Below are 17,617 nucleotides of genomic sequence, written 5' to 3' on the forward strand. Positions count from 1 at the left end.
CTAGCCCACCACATGTTTGAAAAGTTGGACTTTTTAAGTGAGGCTGAAGTGTGTTTTAGCGTGATTAGCTTCATGCAAAGGTATAAATGTCAACGATAACAATAGAGGCCAATGCATCCAAAATTGTGCTTTCCGAGGAATCCCCTTCTTGAATCATGTTTCAATGTACCACTCCGGAACCACTGTAGCATGCGTTATTGCATTTCAAAGCAATCCACCAAAATGATTTAACTGTTATGAAGCCATTCCATTAGTTGACATTATTTAGACCTTCTCACAATGCTGTACGTTGGAAATGCGTTGAAAATTCAAGCTCCTTGCAGGTTTCTACTTTTGGGCCACATTTAAAATAAAGTTAATAATAGCATTAACCACATTACTGTTCCAGTGTCAGACAATATGTAGGCTACGTACAGATAAAACGATAAATAGGTCTTCGTGCACAGGAAGTGAGCAGACAGCTTGCAGCTTTGCAGGTTTCCTGAAGCAATCCGACAGCTTTCATTGCATGGAAGCTATTTTAGTAGTCCAACAAGTATAATAATAATAATACATTTAAAAAAACAACAACAACCTTATCAGTAGTAAAAAAAAAAAGACAGCTATAGCAACCGCGTGGCAACAAAACTGTAATTACTATACTGACAGTTTCAAACCACAATGTGGAAATTATATATATATTTTTAAAAAACTCATAAATGTGGCAAAAATAAGTACCTACCCACGTTGTGAGCAAGTGCTTCGTTAGTAAGAAAAAGATGTGGCGGCGCAGCAGACTTGACTTGTTTCGAGTCCAACGTGCGAGAGAGAGAGGGGAGGCGGAAAAATGCAAGCTGAGTTGAGGGAGAGATGAGGCGGAGAAATAGCAAATGCCGTACATTCGATATATAGAAAGAGGAAGACATTTCAAAAACAGTGGTTAAAAAAGTGATACTTAAGTTTGGATGGTAAGAATTTAAAATACTGTATACAAAATATTGTAATTATGAATTAGACTTGATCAAATAAATTTTCATTTAAAAAAAGAAAATTTGTCAGAAAGTAAAGTGATATTACTAAAAAAAGTTGACATAAGAATAAGAAAATGTCCCTAACGTGACAAGTCGTAACGTTAGGAGAATGAAGTCTGTAATTTTACGACATTTGAAAATATGTACAGTAAAGCCTAAAAAGTTTGGACACACTTTCTTCTTCAATGTATTTGCTTTATTCTCATGGCTGGTTACTTTTGTAGATTCTCACTGAAGGCATCAAAACTATGTAAGAACTGATGTGTGAAATGACGGAAAACAGATTCTTCAAAAATAGCCATCCTTTGCTCTGGTTACTGTTTTTGAATACACTTGGCTTTCTTACGTTGTTGGAAAACCCTTTCAGGCGACTACCTTTTGAATCTCATCGAGAGAATGCCAAGAATGTGCGAAAAAGTCATCAGAGAAAAGGGTGGCTATTTATGTATTTATTTGATTATTTTCACCTTTTTTTGTTAAGTGCATTACTCCAAATGTGTTCAATAGTATTCATAGTTGTCGTCATAGTTTTGATACCTTCATTGAGAATCTACAATGTACAGTCATGAAAATAAAGCATAGGTGTGAGGTGTGTCCAAACTTTTATATTTTATATATATTTCAGATTATTGCTGTATTTAAAAAATAAAGAAAACGTTTAAGATGTATTTTTGTACAGTTTACCAAATTATTACGCTGTAATTTTGTTCTAGAGAATAAAACAGTAGACTTTTTTTTTTCTTCTTAAAAATATTTCTAGATGATGTGACCTTTATTCCAACCCAAAAAGTAGACAAAAAAAATCAGTTGTGTGAATACAAACGACACTTTATTCCATTTGCTACAACCACATCGAAAGTGTTGCGATCAGTGCATATGAAGGTGGGAATGTACAACAGACCGAGTAACAAATCATTCCAAATGAAAATAAAAGCAAAAAACTTGAACAGCGATACAAGAAAACCCACGTTCAACTGACACCAAGTTCTAAATTCACAAAACTCGTCAACTAATCCTTCACAGTTGGATTTTCTTCTACCACCAGCCCCGAATCAAAGAGTACCAGATTACCTTACGCGCTACATGGTAAAATTGAGGTCTTGGATCTGATCACAGTTTAGCAGCGTTCAACTACCTGATTAAATAGCCCTAAAGGTTCTTCTTCTACGGGAGAGCGAAAAGGTGCTCATACATCGCCATCCTCGATACGAGCCAGCTGCCTCTCCAGCAACTCGATGCGCTGGCTCTGCGCGAGCACCACGGCACGCAGCGCCTTCATCTCCGACAGAAGCTCGTTCAGAATGTCGTCCTGCAGAAAAAAAAACGCAATGTATATTTGGTGTTCCGAGACAAAACATAAACCTGACATTAGCTGTGGAATGCACAGACTTGACACAATATCTTTCTTTTTTTATTTTATTTCACCGTTAGAAGAAAATTAGCTGCTTAATTTAAAATGTCATAATAAATTAACTCATTTGCTTTGCTAACTCATTTTACGTTCTATTTTAAATAAGTGTCCCAAAGACGTATTTTTATGTTTTTTTATGTTTGTCTTTTATGCTAGAGCATACAGAAGGCTTTGATGCAGCCTCTCAACTAGAGAATAGGGTTGAGGAAATAGTAGTTATTACAAAAATGGCCAGCAGGTGGCAGCAGAGGAAAAGAGATCAACCAGGGCAATGTTGAAACAAGCTTTTTTTTGCCAGTGTTTTCAACAGGTTGCAACTTAGCTATATTATAATGCTAATTGCTGCGAAACTGAAACAGATAGAAATATACTTTTTTTTTCCTAATGAAAGAATAGACTCCAATTTTTTGTTTTGGTAGGTTCCATGTTTTTATAGCAATAGAACACAATATTCTGTGCACCTTGCAAAATTAGTCAAAATCCAGTAAAACAGCTGGGAGCAAAGGGGGTTGCTTCAGTGAAAATGGCTGGGAGTGAATGAGTTTTAATTATAATTGTTGGACTAAAATGGCTGCCCAGCCTTTTTTATTTTTTTTTAACTTGACTCCAACAAGAAAAGTAGCATGTTGTGACGCACCTCTCGCTTAGGCCTCTCCATGTTCCCGCATGTCTCCCTAGTAGCGGCGCGTGGCTCCTCGTCCTCGGGCTCCTTTGCTGCGGGGGCCGCCGCCGGTGCACCCGATGCCGAGTCCTGCGAGGCCAACGCCGGCTTGCTCCTGACCGTGTCCCGGTGCTTGGACGGCGGTGCCGCGTAGCCTCCGCTCAGGGACACCAGGAGGGGCGGCGCGTCCCGGCCGGCGATCCATTCTTCAGCGAGAAGTGCTGGCTCTAAGCCGGCCGTGTCTGGGTAAAGGTCCCCTTGGAACAGATCCGACTGGATGAGACACAGCGAACAAAGATAAGTGGCTACGGGAATAAAACATTTCATGTATAAATTGTCTGACTATTATCAAGAAGCCTGTAATATTGGTGGCATTAATTTGAGCAGTTTTTCCTTAAAACTGGTTCAAATGTGTTATATTTATTTATCTCCTTTAACTGATTAGCTCCCAAAAACGTATAAATATGTTCTATTTTAAATGTTTTAAGTGTCTCAAAGACCTATTTATACGTTATTATGTTAGAGCATAAAGTAGGCTTTGATGCAGCCTCTTGCACAAGACGCACAATGGTTATCACAAAAACGCCCAGCAGGTGGCAGCAAAGCAAAAGAGATCAACCAGGGCCATGTTGAAAAAAAAGCTAATTTACTCACAGTTCTAAATAGATTTGTGAATAATGATGAAACTTAGCTATATTCTAATGCTAATGTCTGTAAAACGGAAACAGATAGAAATGTACTTTTTTTCCTGATGAAAGAAGAGACTCCAATCTTTCTTTTGGTAGGTTCCATGTTTTTATAACAACTGAACACAATATTCTGTGGGCCTTGCAAAATCAGTCAAAATATAGTAAAAACAGCCAGGAGTGAAGGGGATTGCTTCAGTAAAAATGGCTGGGAGTGAATGAGTTAATAAGTGGTAATAATTTATTTATTTCAACAACAGTACAGTACAACAGCAAAAATACACCAGCAATATAAAGCTAACATTACTAATTATTATTGTTTATTAAAAAACAAAAATAAAACAATAATAATTAATAAACCAACCAAAAGAAAGCTACACTTAACATATAACGACTGGCAGAACAATTACGCTTTACCTTTCTAGGTACGGTCATCGAAATGGGTTCCACTTTCCTTTCATGCAGTTTGTAAAACCTATGACCACAAAGAAATCACTTTTCAGACTTTGTCATCATCCCGCTGACCAAATTCAGTCTTGCGGAATTCCTACCTGGCAATTTCACACTTGTTGACGTCCACCCCTCGTTTACTAAGGAAGCCCGCCCCTCTCTGGGGCTCCTTGCTGCTGTATAGGCTGAGGAAGTGAACGTAGGGGGATTCGTCCGTCACCTCAAAGTAGCGAATGGTGCAGTCTCCCTGGAAGCCAGATAACGAGTGCGTTAACGGCGGCCCGGGAAAACGGCCAACACGAGGCCGCGCGTCCTCACCTTGCCACACAGGTACACCATGTTGGTGTCGGGGTCATAAAAGGGGAGTAGAACGCCGTTGCTTGTGTCCATCTCCTGAATGGCCATTGGCTCCGAGAGATCCTTCTGCAACATGACAAATGGACGACTTGAATTTCTATAAGTGTGCATTTGGGAATAAGAAAGCTGAAGGACTAAGATGGAGGTTAAGCATTTCCAGGGGTCTGCAACCTGGGGCCACATATGGCTCTTTAATACCTCTCCTGTGGTAAAAAAAACAAAATTAAAAATAAAAAAAAATTGTAAAATTTATGTTTTTTTTTTATAGATAAAACAATGTGTTTAAATGAATTAATGATTTAGATGAAAAAAAAACAATTAAATATTCAAAAAGTCAGAGTGCAAGTTTTTAAGTTGTCAGAAAAAGACAGACGGAAGGTAGACCAAAAATTAACCATGAAATGTCCAAAAGGGAGGATAAAAAGCATAAAGTTACCATAAAATGTCCATGAAATTGCCCAAAAATATTAGAGAATTAAATTTAAAAAAAAGGTAGAAAAGAAAATGTTCAAAAAATAACAAAAAAAGAAATCCTGAAAATTACCATAAAACTCACACAAACTTGCAAAAAACAGTCAGAAAATTGATAGCAAAGAAGGCAGGGGGGAAAATGTAATAAAAATAGCCATATATTCGAGGGAGAAAAGGAAAACGGGAAGAAAATAGGCAGAAAATGACCATATGTCCATAAAATTACCTAAAATGTGAGACATTTGATAGAAAGGCAGAGAAATCTAAAAATGCATGCAAAACAAAGTCTGAAAAAGTACAGTAAAAAGTAAAGTAACAGAAGACAAAAAGTAGAAGAATACTGGATGCTGCTTTTTTTTGTTCATCAGAATCTCCAAATGTTTTGCGGCTCCAGACAGATTTTTTGTTATTTATTTGGCCTAAAATGGCACTTTGGACAGTAAAGGTTTCTGACCCTTTATATACAATGTACATATTTTGCTTTTGACAGAAGAAGCAAACAAGCTTGACATTTCTTATACACAGTCGGGAAAAGAACTGTTGATCCTCCGGGAGCTACAACGGACATCAAGCGTTTGGTCTAAATTTGACCATTGCAAGAAAACTGGCCGCTGGGCTTGAAATTTGGAATCTACACGGACACGCTTGTGCTCGTACCGTATCCCACAGCGCCACTTGTCGGTCACTCATCCGGCTGAAGCCCGTGGTCAGGATCTTGCCGTCGGAGAGGAACACGGCCCGCATGGGTCTGGTGCCGTCGTGGACCTTTTCTCTCACCTGGAAGCATACGACACCGTCATTCCATGTCAGAATTAATTGAAAGACTCTCAGATGAGCGTGGCGGGAAACCTTGAGGACGGCGCCCCTCCGCGGGTCAATGACGCGCAACGCCTTGTCTTTGCACACGGTGCAGACGGCACTTCCGTTCTTGTTCCAGCTGACGCTATAGATCAGGTCCGGGTGGGCGTCGGCCAGTTGGTACACCAGCTCCCCCGTGCCCACGTTCCACACCACAATCACGTTGTCGCAACCTTGGGGAAAACCACGTCAACTGATGGCTTGGTTTCCGCTATGACAGCAATTTATTTACTCAGGTAGAGAGGTGACCAGCAAGGAGTTGATTAACTCATTTTTTGCATAGTCTCACGTTATCTGTTGATTAGCTCATAGCCTCATTTTTTTGCATAGTCTTACGGTATTTGTTGATTAATTTATAGGGTCATTTTTTTGCATAGTCTCACCGTATCTGTTGACTTGACTCATAGCCTCGTTTTTGCATGGTCTCACCTTATCTGTTGATTAACTCATAGCCTCATTTTTTGTATAGTCTCACGTTATCTGTTGATTAACTCATAGCCTCGTTTTTTTGCATAGTCTTACGATATTTGTTGATTAACTCATAGGATATTTTTTTGCATAGTAACACGGTATCTGTTAATTAACTCATAGCCTCATTTTTTTTGCATAGTGGCACGGTATCTGTTGATTAACTCATAGCCTTGTTTTTGCATGGTCTCACATTATCTGATGATTAACTCATAGCCTCATTTTTTTGCATGGTCTCATGGTATCTGTTAACTCATAGCCTAATTTTTTTGCATAGTCTCACGGTATCTGTTGATTAACTCATAGCCTCGTTTTTTGCATAGTCTTACGGTATTTGTTGATTAACTCATAGGGTCATTTTTTTGCATAGTCTCACGTAATCTGTTGATTAACTCATAGCCTCATTTTTTTGCATAGTATCCCGGTATCTGTTGATTAACTCATAGCCTTGTTTTTGCATGGTCTGATGGTATCCGTTAACTCATAGTCTCATTTTTTTGCATAGTCTCACAGTATCTGTTGATGAACTCATAGCCTTATTTTTTTGCATAGTCTCACGGTATCTGTTGATGAACTCATAGCCTTATTTTTTTGCATAGTCTCACGGTATCTGTTAATGAACTCATAGCCTCATTTTTTTGCATAGTCTCACAGTATCTGTTGATGAACTCATAGCCTTATTTTTTTGCATAGTCTCACGGTAACTGTTGATTAACTCATAGCCTCATTTTTTGCATAGTCTCACGGTATATGTTGATAAACTCATAGCTTCACTTTTGCATGGTCTCACGCTATCTACTCCGAGAGCGCTCATGGGATGTTTTTTGTTACCTGCCGTTAAGAGGATGTTGTAAGCAGTCGGGTGCCACGCCAGGATGCCCACCCTTTTACTGTGCCCCTCCAAGGTGACGACGGCTTCGGTCATGGGTGCCGTCAAGCCCCCGTCGGGGATCTGCCACACCTGCACAAACCAGAAGTGACAAACCAGCGCAGCAACTCGAGGCAAATAAAGAGAAGAAATTCAAACGGTTAATGAAGACGGACCTTGACGGTGCAGTCCTCCGAGGCACTCGCGATGATATTGTCGTCATGAGGAGACCACTGGATGTCCAGCACCGGCGCCACGTGGCCGCACACCGTCGGGCTCGACTGATCGATCCTGCCGCTCTGTTTGCAGGGACAATGTTGTCAAAGGGCGCGCCGTAAAACACGCAAAGGTTGAGGAGGCGTACGGAAACCTTGCCGATCGGGACCACCAGGAAGGCCCCGCCGCCTCCCGCTTCGATGATGACGGCCATGAATTTGGGGTTGACGGCGCTCAGCGGGCCGTCCCACGTCACCCGCGACACTCGGACGTCATCCAGGCAGTGCTCGGCTTTCCACGCCTGCGCGAACACGTGGCGGAACTTGCTCTGCCGCACCACACCTCGCCGGAAAGACATTTTACCTGTCAAAAATACAAGCTTCATGTCTGTATTGGTATTGAAAACTTCTGGTGAACTTCTACTGGCCGTTTTGTCTTTAATGCTCGCTATATTGTACTAACAGTAACTACCAGAAAACTGTACTCTATATACTCAGAATATTATCAGTTAAACTAGCTCAAGACACTTATCTTCTTCTGTTGCTAAAAGGACTAATCTAACAGTATCACAGTTTGCTTATATAATGACCAATTATGTTTATTTACTTAGCTGCAAGGAAGACCGGACATCAGGAATTTACAGTATCAGTGTGCAGCCAATAGGGCTAATTTTATCAAGGTCTCACGGTATCTACAGTGATGTCACATTTCCTCATACAGTCACCACTGATCAGCTATGTTTAATTACTCAGCTGCAAAGATGACCAGCTTTTGGGTGATGAGTCTAGAAATAAACAGCTAGCAATGGGCCATTTTGCAATCTGCAGGTCTCATGGAATCTGATGTAGATTTGGTGTTATTCTTAATCCTATTTTCATTGCGATCATTTATTGCGTTTATTTTTCATTGTTTGAAATGTCCACTTGTGTAATCTGCAAAGGCAGACATAAGGGGGAAGGGGGAGGGGAGTTGGGCTGTTGGTAACTCTAAACCTCCATTGAAATAATAACAGCAACGCTCCCTGGAAGCACAATGGCTCCATACAGGGATTGGTATCCTCTTTAAACAGGGCCTGCAGTGCGTACTGGGCCCGTGCAACGTTGCTTTTGTTTTTCCTGTCCTGGTGCAGGAATAACGGGGTTCCCCGTTCCAATTGTCTGATGAGCGAGAAGTGCGCATGCGTGTGCTGAAACGTTATGGGAGAGAAAAACGAATAATGTTGTATTTCACTGCTTACCTGGTTTCTTTTCGGCGATTTAGCGAGAAACAGCGTGACAAGAAAGAGCAGGCCAATAATCCAACTGTAACTTAATCCACTCCCAAATTCCGAAGTTGTGTTCACAACCTACAAAACACAAAATACTGGCATGCATTTTCAAAATAAATCTTTATTCCAGTTCTTGGGAGCAGCAATTACGCATTTTCGCTGACATGATGATCGAGAATGTCGCCGTTTTGCTGTGACTGGAAAACTGCGTGGCTGGAACCCGCGGGTGATGAGGAGGAAGAGGATGATGATGGATGAAGAGGATGATGAAGATGACGATGAGGATGATGATCCGGAATGCGCATCGAACAACGAGTCTGCTCTGGAACGGAGGATAAGCCAGCTCGTCACGTGACTGGATCAAACCAATCACATTGGTCCCTCAGACGGAAAGTTCTTAAACTAGACAGTGCACGTTTGTTGCGCAATATTCAACCTAAATTAAAATGACAATTAAGACATATTTATATTAAAAAAGAGCTCTGATAACATTCAGCGCTCGTGTAAATCGGTTTAGAAGCCTCTACTGAACACGCTGAGCCATTTCCGTGTTCTCATGTAGACTACTTATCCCACAATGCACCTTAGTGTGGTTTGCGTTATGAAGACGTTCAGCCAGTAGAGGTCAGTGTTTATCAATAGTTGCATAGTTTAATGATTAGAAATAAAAATGTATCGCCTATTCGTACCGTATATGCAGCTATAATAGTGTATGCAGTGCGAGTAATGTGCATGTTTCTCTTAAATTAACGACAGCACAAATTAGAGACGTCGTAAATTACATAAAACGCCCCAATTATGCAACCATAGGCACAGACGTGAGCGGCGCTTTTCTTGTTTTTCTAGTTTTACATAACATAATAAATTAAAATCACATATTTATACTTGTTTAAAGCTTACATGGGTGATACATTTATGGACTACGCATAGCAATATCTAGTCACAGTCTGGCATGACCAACAGGTGGCTCCGTGGCGCAATGGACAGCGCATTGGACTTCTAGACTGACAATGTAGTAATTCAAAGGTTGTGGGTTCGAGTCCCACCGGAGTCGCTTTTTAGAAAAAAATAATTTTGATTATACCTCAACATTTATTCTACCGACATTTTAAAGGGAACATTTAAAAAACTTGTGCGCCCATTGGCGGTGAAATCAAAAACAAACATCCACGTCGATACTTTACAGGCAACTGTGCGCATGCGCAGGGGTTGTTTCTCCACGGACTGCAATTAGTGTGGCACCGGGTGGACCCACCTAGCACTAAAGGCTAGTTAGAAGTAGCTAGCTAGAGTTGTGCGCAGCTATACAGCGAACACAATTCACACGCGAGAGAGAGAAATGTTTCAACCACTTGACGCCGACATTGCAATCTATAGCCACGCCAGCTGCTCTTTTTGGACGCTTTTCGCCGCGTTTTGTCCCCCTTTGTCGACCTTAGCTTGCTGGTCAGTTAGCCTCCGTGAGCTAAGTAGCCATTTTTAGTATAGGTGTTGTCAATATTTGCAGTGACTTCATTGGGTGCCCGCTCGCCTGAGCTCTCAACTTAGGGACACGTCAAGGTAAACATGTTTTTGTTGCATTTCATCGCATGGACGGGACAATAAATGATGTGTTATTTGCACTTCAACTAGTTGAACTTTGACCTGTCAGGCCATACAACAGTAGGGTAAAAACTGTGCCCCAACTCATCACACTGGAGAGTCTAAAACTGTTTTCTTGTCTGGTTGTGTCTTAAAGGTTCTGTGCATTGGTGTCTGGGTTCAGGGGGTTGTGATGTCCGAACCCAAGACAGCCACTCCAACCCCAGCTGGAGACACATACAAGGGATGGGTTTTCAAGTGGACTAATTACATCAAGGGTTATCAGCGACGCTGGTTTGTCTTGAGCAATGGCTTGTTGTCCTACTACAGGTATGACATTGCTGAATAACAAAGAAGATGTCTGCAGTTTCATCTGAATTAAGAGTGCAAGAATTAATCAGTTTATCAGAAACCATTGATTATCAAATCAGTCTGAAACTACTTTGAAACTCATAAATCTTTCAGAGACTCTAAATTCACATTGTCTAAATCCTTGAGTTTTAAGCCTCAAAACAATAAATATTGTCATAGTTCTCTTGTCCTCCATGAAAGCCATCTGATTATATTTTAGTTTTTCAAAATAAGACCGAAAAATGATAAACACTTGCAGATTTTCTGATGTGTTATAGAACAAACCAGTAACTGAATCATTATCAGTTTGTGTGGTTGTCTTTTTGAATGTCCTGATATAAATAAAATAGTTAGTTGGAGCCCTAGGTTTTATTGATTTATTATAGAATGATCTCATGTGCTCATTTTATTGTCATACTTTATTCATGTCTTTTTTAAAATGATCTGGACCCATGTGAAAATGGGTTACACAATTTTTTATTTTTTAAAGGTGTCATCTTATATATGTCTTTAAAAAAAAGATATTGATTTATTTGTAATTTAAATGGCTTTAAATGTATGAACATATAGTTTGTTGTTGGGAATATTACATTTATTTAAACATTTTTAGGGATATTTTTTCCATAATTTTTATTACTTGTCATCTTATTTTTTGTAATGTATTTATTATTATTATTATTATTATTATTTTACAATGATTGTTTTTCCTTTTGACTTTCAGAACACAGTTGGAAATGCGCCAATCAATTAACATTTTATGTTATTAAATGTCTAAATGATTTGATGACTTTCAAGGCCACATAATTATGTACCTTTTGCTCTATTTATTATTTTTTTGTTCCCAATGATTTGTCGTTTCGGTGATAATTTGTTTTTCCTCTTTACTTTTCAGGACTCAGGCGGAAATGGGCCACACTTGTCGCGGCACCATCAACTTGGCGACAGCGACCATCACCGTGGATGACGCATGCAACTTCGTCATCTCCAACGGCGGCGCGCAGACGTACCACCTGAAGGCAAGCTGCGAGGTAGAGCGGCAGCGCTGGATCACCGCATTGGAGCTGGCCAAGGCCAAAGCGGCACGCCTTCTAATTGAGTCGGGTAAAACAAGCAAAGCAGCCAAAACTACATTAGAATTTTTTTGTCGTATTTTGGGCTATTTGTGCAATGAGAGCTTTTATCATGTAAAATGGCTTTATTGTCAGTACATTTCTCAAAATATAAATACCTTGTTAAAGTACAACTTCTTTTGTATTATGATTATCACATAAAAATTCTTGCATGTCAACAATCAAACTGCAAATGGTATTGATTTATTCTTGCCCTCTTTGTGAACAGATGACTCGGGTGACGACTTCTCCCACTTGCCTTCGTCTGCACCTTCCAGACAAGGAGGCGGCTCACAGAATTCCGAAGTCCAGTCGGCGCTTCGGACACTTGGCAGTAAGGTGGAGGATCTAAGCACGTGCAACGATCTCATCTCCAAGCATGGCTCCGCTCTCCAGAGGTCCACCCATCTTCAGCTATGCAATACATATTATAATAATTGGTCACTAAAGAGTTTAAAAAAAATGATGGTTAGCAATGAAAACTGTGACAGCGTATGATTTACGGCTCGTCAACTGTGGCGCAGGTCTTTGTCGGAGCTGGACAGTTTGCGTCTGACGGGAGATGCGGGAGATAAAATTCGACAAGTGACGGAGAGAGCCACGCTGTTCCGCATCACCTCCAACGCTATGATCAATGTCAGTTTGCACTTGATTTGCACAACGTCTTGTACTGGTACATTGCAGAAAAACTAACACTTTATTTTTGCTTTTTAAAAAAAAAAATCTTGTACATTTATCATTTACAATGATAACGTAACTCTTGTAATGATACAAGGTTTTTCTCGTAATCTCATTTTCTCTTCTCATAATAGTCTGATAATATATATACACGGTAGCTCTTAAAATTTCAGCACTATTCGTTCCATAATATGACTTGTTGTTGTGTAAAATGACATGGTTATTCTCATAAATACACTTATTTAATATAGGAAATCTAAAATAAATAAATAAATAAACATTACAAATTGTTTTCGCTATTGTAAATTGTTATTGTTGGAATATTACTTATTTTTATATCAAGTTCTCACTTTATTCTTCAACATTACTAGCAATAACGTGACCAGTTCCTTTCTTGTAATGGCGTTTTTGTTGCGATGGAACTTTGAAGGCATGCCGAGACTTCCTGGCGCTGGCGCAGGCGCACAGCAAGCGTTGGCAGAAGGCGCTCCAGGCAGAGCGGGAGCAGCGGGTGCGACTGGAGGAGACTCTGGAGCAGCTGGCCAAGCAACACAACCACCTGGAGCGAGCCTTCCGTGGGGCCGCCGGGCAGGCCAACGCCACCGCCGATAATAAGTGTAAACAGTCGCAGCGGCCGCTGGATTCCATAATTATGATTTCATTTGCGTCATACGGCATTCTATCTTCATGACGTTATTCCTGTGGTTATATAACTTTTTATCTCTGGAAGTTAGGGTTTTACAACATAATTATCTTTGAAAGTAGAATGTTATCTTTGTGCAATATATTCCAATTCTATTTTTCAACTGCGATTTCCTCATGGGATTGGTTAGGTGCCGTCGGAACTGCGAAAGGCGAGGCCAGCGACGAGGACGATGACAACGAGTTCTTTGACGCCGTGGAAGAGGCCCCCGAGTTCATCACTGTTCCCGCGGACCCTCACTTCCACAAGTAAGCACACACCACGGAAACGCAAATATTCTTCATTTTGTGTGTGTGTGTTGTTAATATTAACATTCATGTTTTTTTTTTTTCAGAAGGTCGAGCAGTAATGCCAGCGGATTCAATAGTGAAATGTGTTCAGATGATCAGTCGGTAAGTGACTTTTAATTGCAATGCTATGTTCCGAGCAGTGACGCCAAAATCTGTGGTTAACTAACGCCCCTCTCAAAAAAAAAAAACAACCAAGTTTACAGTTGTCTATAGATGTCCTAAGATCCAGGAAAAGCACTGCATGAATCTTTTAGGCTCACTTCAACATGGTTTCTTTGCAAATTTTAATGTTATTCTCATAACATGTCATTTTATAAATTACAATTTAGGTTAACAGTTGATTGTTGTTATTCCTTTTTTTTCCCCCCCTCAATTCTCGATTTCATCTCATGTCATAGAAGATTTTCTTGTAATTCGGACTTTATCCTATCAAATGTTACAAGGTTGATCCTCAATAGCAGCGTCTTTATTTTTGACCTTTTAATGACAACTTTTATTCCTGGGCTGTAAAGAGTGTTATTTCTATGAAATGACAACTTGATTTCTTTTCAAATCTTAATTACCGTTTTAGCTGAGCGAGGAGCCTCTGGCCATGAACCAGGAGTCGCCTTCGCAGGATTTGTTGCCGCTGAAAAAGAGGCGCACGCGCATCCCGGACAAGCCCAACTACTCCCTCAACTTGTGGAGCATCATGAAAAACTGTATCGGCAAAGAGCTCTCAAAAATTCCCATGCCTGTGAGTGGCCAGGATTTAAGTATACTCCATATCTATGTACATGTGTATGTTACTGTAAGTTTCTCATTATTTTATTATGTGTGAACACTCCACTGTCTTGTCATAATATGTCTTTCGATCCCCTAGGTGAACTTCAACGAGCCCATTTCCATGCTGCAGCGTCTGTCCGAGGACCTGGAGTACCACGAGCTGCTGGACAAGGCGACCAAGTGCCACAGCTCGCTGGAGCAGATGTGCTACGTGGCCGCCTTCTCCGTGTCGTCCTACTCCACCACCGTCCACCGCACGGGCAAGCCCTTCAACCCGCTGCTGGGAGAGACGTACGAGCTGGACCGCCGGCGGGAGAGCGGCTACCGCTCCCTCTGCGAGCAGGTGACGATTGCGGCTGCCCTGTTAGCTTCTTGCACTTGTCGCTTGTGAACCAAATGATTTAGCGACACCTTGTTAAAATAACCGCCCAAGTAATTTTTTCATATTTTCCAGAAAACACAAAAAAATTAACCATTTGCATCATGAGGAGATGATTTAGGCAAAAAAAATATTTTTTTTGCAAAAAACTGAACAATTATTTTTAGAGGGTGACAATAGACGATACTGATCACTGATTCGCCGGTACTAATATGCTCGGCACTCGTTGCTCCTTCCAGGTCAGTCACCACCCGCCGGCCGCGGCCCATCACGCCATCTCCGATCGAGGCTGGACCCTTAGGCAGGAAATCACCGTCGCTAGCAAATTCCGGGGCAAATATCTCTCCATCATGCCGTTAGGTAAGAGCACTTCACAACACAAAGCATCCAAACATTCACTGGTACGGTGTGCATCTCCGCAGGCACCATTCACGCCATCTTTAACAAGGGCAACAATCACTACACGTGGAAGAAAGTGACTACCACAGTGCACAACATCATAGTTGGGAAACTCTGGATCGATCAGGTTAGATTCAAAAGCTGCCCTTTGCATACATTTTCCAAATTCATCCCACTTCACCATCCAAAGATAATGCACCCTTTTTGGACCATACACCACAGAAACGCAAATAATCTTCATGTCTGCAACATAATTCCTGCAATGAAGTTAGTTACAGTCATTATGCATAAATCCATAACCACTTTCCTGTTTTAATGTTGCCGTGTTTTTGGATGGCGGTGATGGTTATGAATATCTTCTTTAATCTTAGTCGGGAGAGATCGATGTGGTGAACCACACTACAGGAGACCGCTGTCATTTAAAGTTTGCGCCTTACAGTTACTTTTCCAGAGATGTGGCCAGAAAGGTGAGATTATTTTTTATTTTTTGTGTCTTTTACTCCTTATGGTGGAATTTGCTCACAAGGACTGACGTCTCTGTCTCGCCCATCGCCCACCTCAGGTGACCGGTGTGGTGATGGACAAGGATGGCAAGGCCCACTACGTGCTGTCGGGCACCTGGGACGAGAAGATGGAGTTCTCCCGCGTGATGCAAAGTAGCCGCGGCGGAGAGAACGGGTCCGAGGGCAAACAGAAGACCGTCTACCAAACCTTGAAAGCCCGAGAGGTGTGGCGAAGGAACCCTCTGCCGTAAGTAGTTGAAAATATCTGCGGAATGACAGCACCTGATAGAGCAAAAGCAACTATTTGAGAAAATAAAGGATTTAAAAATATGAACAATAAGGAGTTGTGGTGAAATGAAGTCCATGTAGGCGTGGCTATTTCAGGTGCGGCATTTATTTAAGTGCACCAGCCATTAAATTAGAGCACATCAACCAGCAAGAGTGGAGATTACCATTTGAGCAACTTTGGAGCAATCCTTTAAATTCTATTTGACAGTTTGTCATATTCTGCTGGTCCACAGTGACGGCGCGGAGACCATGTACTACTTCACCTCCTTGGCGCTAACGCTAAACGAGCCCGAGGAGCCCGCCGCGCCCACGGACAGCCGGCGCCGGCCCGACCAGCGGCTCATGGAGGACGGTCGCTGGGACGAGGCCAACGGCGAGAAGCAGCGGCTGGAGGAGAAGCAGCGCATCGCCCGGCGCGAGCGCGAGAGAGAAGCTTTCAGCCAGCGCGCCTCCAGCCACCCCGATGAAGGTTCGAGCCCATTCCATCCAATAAGCTTTACTTCCTCTCTAACCGGGATAGGGCGGTCCTTCCAGGATGTCTGCCTATTTTTTGGTCAATTCCGTTTCTTTTACAAATGAGCTCCTTTTTGAGCGTTTGCTGCCAAGTAGTGACCCATGTTGATTGTGAAACAGTTTTTGAGGTTGTGGCGCAAAGCAGCAAAATCCTGGAGGGACTGATCAGGGGATTAGCAGAGTAAGGGGCAAAAAAAAAAAAATCCATGTTCCAATTCTCTTTTTCAAAAGCTGTCGATGAGGATTCTCTTACTGATCCGTCACTGAAAAGCAAGTATTCCTTTCTTTTCATCTTCCCGCGCTCGCCTATAACCTATCGGGGATTTTCGCTCCGTCACTAATGACGACTTTTCGTTCTCCCTAGGCGCACCTCATGACCTCTACAAGGCACTTTGGTTCGAGCGCTGCCAGGACCAAATCACAGGTGAGCAGGTCCACATCTATAAGGGCGGCTACTGGGAAGCCAAGGAGCGCTGCGACTGGGAGGGCTGCCCAGACATATTTTGACCACCGACTTCAACCCGCTAAAGAAACGGATGATGAAGAAAAAAGAAAAAGAAAAAAAGAGCTCCTTGTAGGTTCTCTGTTCTAAGAGACCTCCAGGACGGTGGTGGGCCCACAAGCTTGTCGTGAGTAGTGCTTCCTTCCACATCCATCTCTCAAATCTGTGCGATCAATCGGTGGCCTTCATGAAGACAAGTTCTGGTTTCTCTGATTATTTGTGTCTTAATGTAACGTCGCTTGCTGTGCGAACGTGTTTGCGTGTGAGTGCGGTGGGAGAAGGGGTGTTATCTATTTCAACTGTGATAGTTAGTGTGCTACATCTCTCCTCCTCGCCTTAGACAACCTGCGCTCACTTGTCAGAAAAATGTGTGAGTGAACTGGACGCTCAGGTTTTAATACGGTTGGAGGCGAAAGTCATTTTTTTTCTGTTTTAAAAGAGAAATGTGTGTTTTATGGTGTGAAGAATAGACACATTTAAAGTAAATGCAGTGCTGATTTAAAAAGAGAAAAAAAAAACTTACGCAAGCACATTTTGACACCAAAAAAGTGTTTCGTCTTTTTTTCTTGTTGTCTGTAAGTGTACTTAATCAAGACAAAGAATCTAAAAACATTTGATTTTATAAATGTAATGTATGGAGAACGGTGAGTCATTTTTCTGTTTTATGTCACCAAAAAGGGAGATTCCGTGGATCCGTGTTTGACTGAGAAAAAAAAGACATAATTACATTGTTTGCGATTTTGTATCCAAGTCGAGGAAATCTTTAATAAATGCTGTAATGTCAAACAAGTCTTTTTTGATCACTTTTATTTGACATGCATGATATGTGGAAA

At 41.5% G+C, this 17,617-nt stretch overlaps 2 protein-coding genes and 1 non-coding gene across 6 annotated transcripts; 2 read left to right on the plus strand and 1 right to left on the minus strand.

Moving 5' to 3' along the window:
- Window positions 1–1,817: 1,817 nt before the first annotated feature.
- On the minus strand, window positions 1,818–9,080 carry coro1b (coronin, actin binding protein, 1B). Of its 3 annotated transcripts, none has more exons than XM_077544317.1 (12): window positions 8,888–9,080; window positions 8,694–8,801; window positions 7,611–7,819; window positions 7,417–7,539; window positions 7,204–7,333; window positions 5,896–6,077; window positions 5,704–5,823; window positions 4,537–4,641; window positions 4,320–4,465; window positions 4,186–4,243; window positions 3,059–3,355; window positions 1,818–2,319 (listed from the first exon to the last, which is right to left on the minus strand). In XM_077544317.1, exons 3-12 carry the CDS (start codon window positions 7,812–7,814, stop codon window positions 2,197–2,199), a joined length of 1,488 nt encoding a protein of 495 aa, XP_077400443.1. In that variant the 5' UTR covers window positions 7,815–7,819; window positions 8,694–8,801; window positions 8,888–9,080; the 3' UTR covers window positions 1,818–2,196. The 3 variants fall into 3 exon arrangements, with proteins under 3 accessions (XP_077400443.1, XP_077400444.1, XP_077400442.1); XM_077544318.1 differs by having other exon boundaries at window positions 8,874–9,080; XM_077544316.1 differs by lacking the exons at window positions 8,694–8,801; window positions 8,888–9,080 and having other exon boundaries at window positions 7,611–7,847.
- On the plus strand, window positions 8,986–17,573 carry LOC144035012 (oxysterol-binding protein 1-like). Of its 2 annotated transcripts, XM_077544303.1 has the most exons (17): window positions 8,986–10,283; window positions 10,462–10,634; window positions 11,548–11,756; window positions 11,994–12,162; window positions 12,289–12,400; window positions 12,873–13,059; window positions 13,276–13,393; window positions 13,480–13,537; window positions 14,007–14,171; window positions 14,298–14,543; window positions 14,819–14,939; window positions 15,002–15,105; window positions 15,350–15,445; window positions 15,541–15,728; window positions 16,003–16,238; window positions 16,514–16,552; window positions 16,647–17,573. In XM_077544303.1, the coding sequence occupies exons 2-17, from the start codon at window positions 10,498–10,500 to the stop codon at window positions 16,787–16,789; spliced, it is 2,328 nt and encodes a 775-aa protein (XP_077400429.1). In that variant the 5' UTR covers window positions 8,986–10,283; window positions 10,462–10,497; the 3' UTR covers window positions 16,790–17,573. The 2 variants fall into 2 exon arrangements, with proteins under 2 accessions (XP_077400429.1, XP_077400430.1); XM_077544304.1 differs by lacking the exon at window positions 16,514–16,552.
- trnar-ucu (transfer RNA arginine (anticodon UCU)) lies at window positions 9,689–9,777 on the plus strand. The gene is given in 2 exon segments: window positions 9,689–9,725; window positions 9,742–9,777. It is a non-coding gene; the product is annotated as a tRNA-Arg (tRNA).
- Window positions 17,574–17,617: the final 44 nt, after the last annotated feature.

The sequence above is a fragment of the Vanacampus margaritifer genome, chromosome 15, assembly GCF_051991255.1.
Source record: "Vanacampus margaritifer isolate UIUO_Vmar chromosome 15, RoL_Vmar_1.0, whole genome shotgun sequence".
Taxonomy (NCBI): domain Eukaryota; kingdom Metazoa; phylum Chordata; class Actinopteri; order Syngnathiformes; family Syngnathidae; genus Vanacampus; species Vanacampus margaritifer.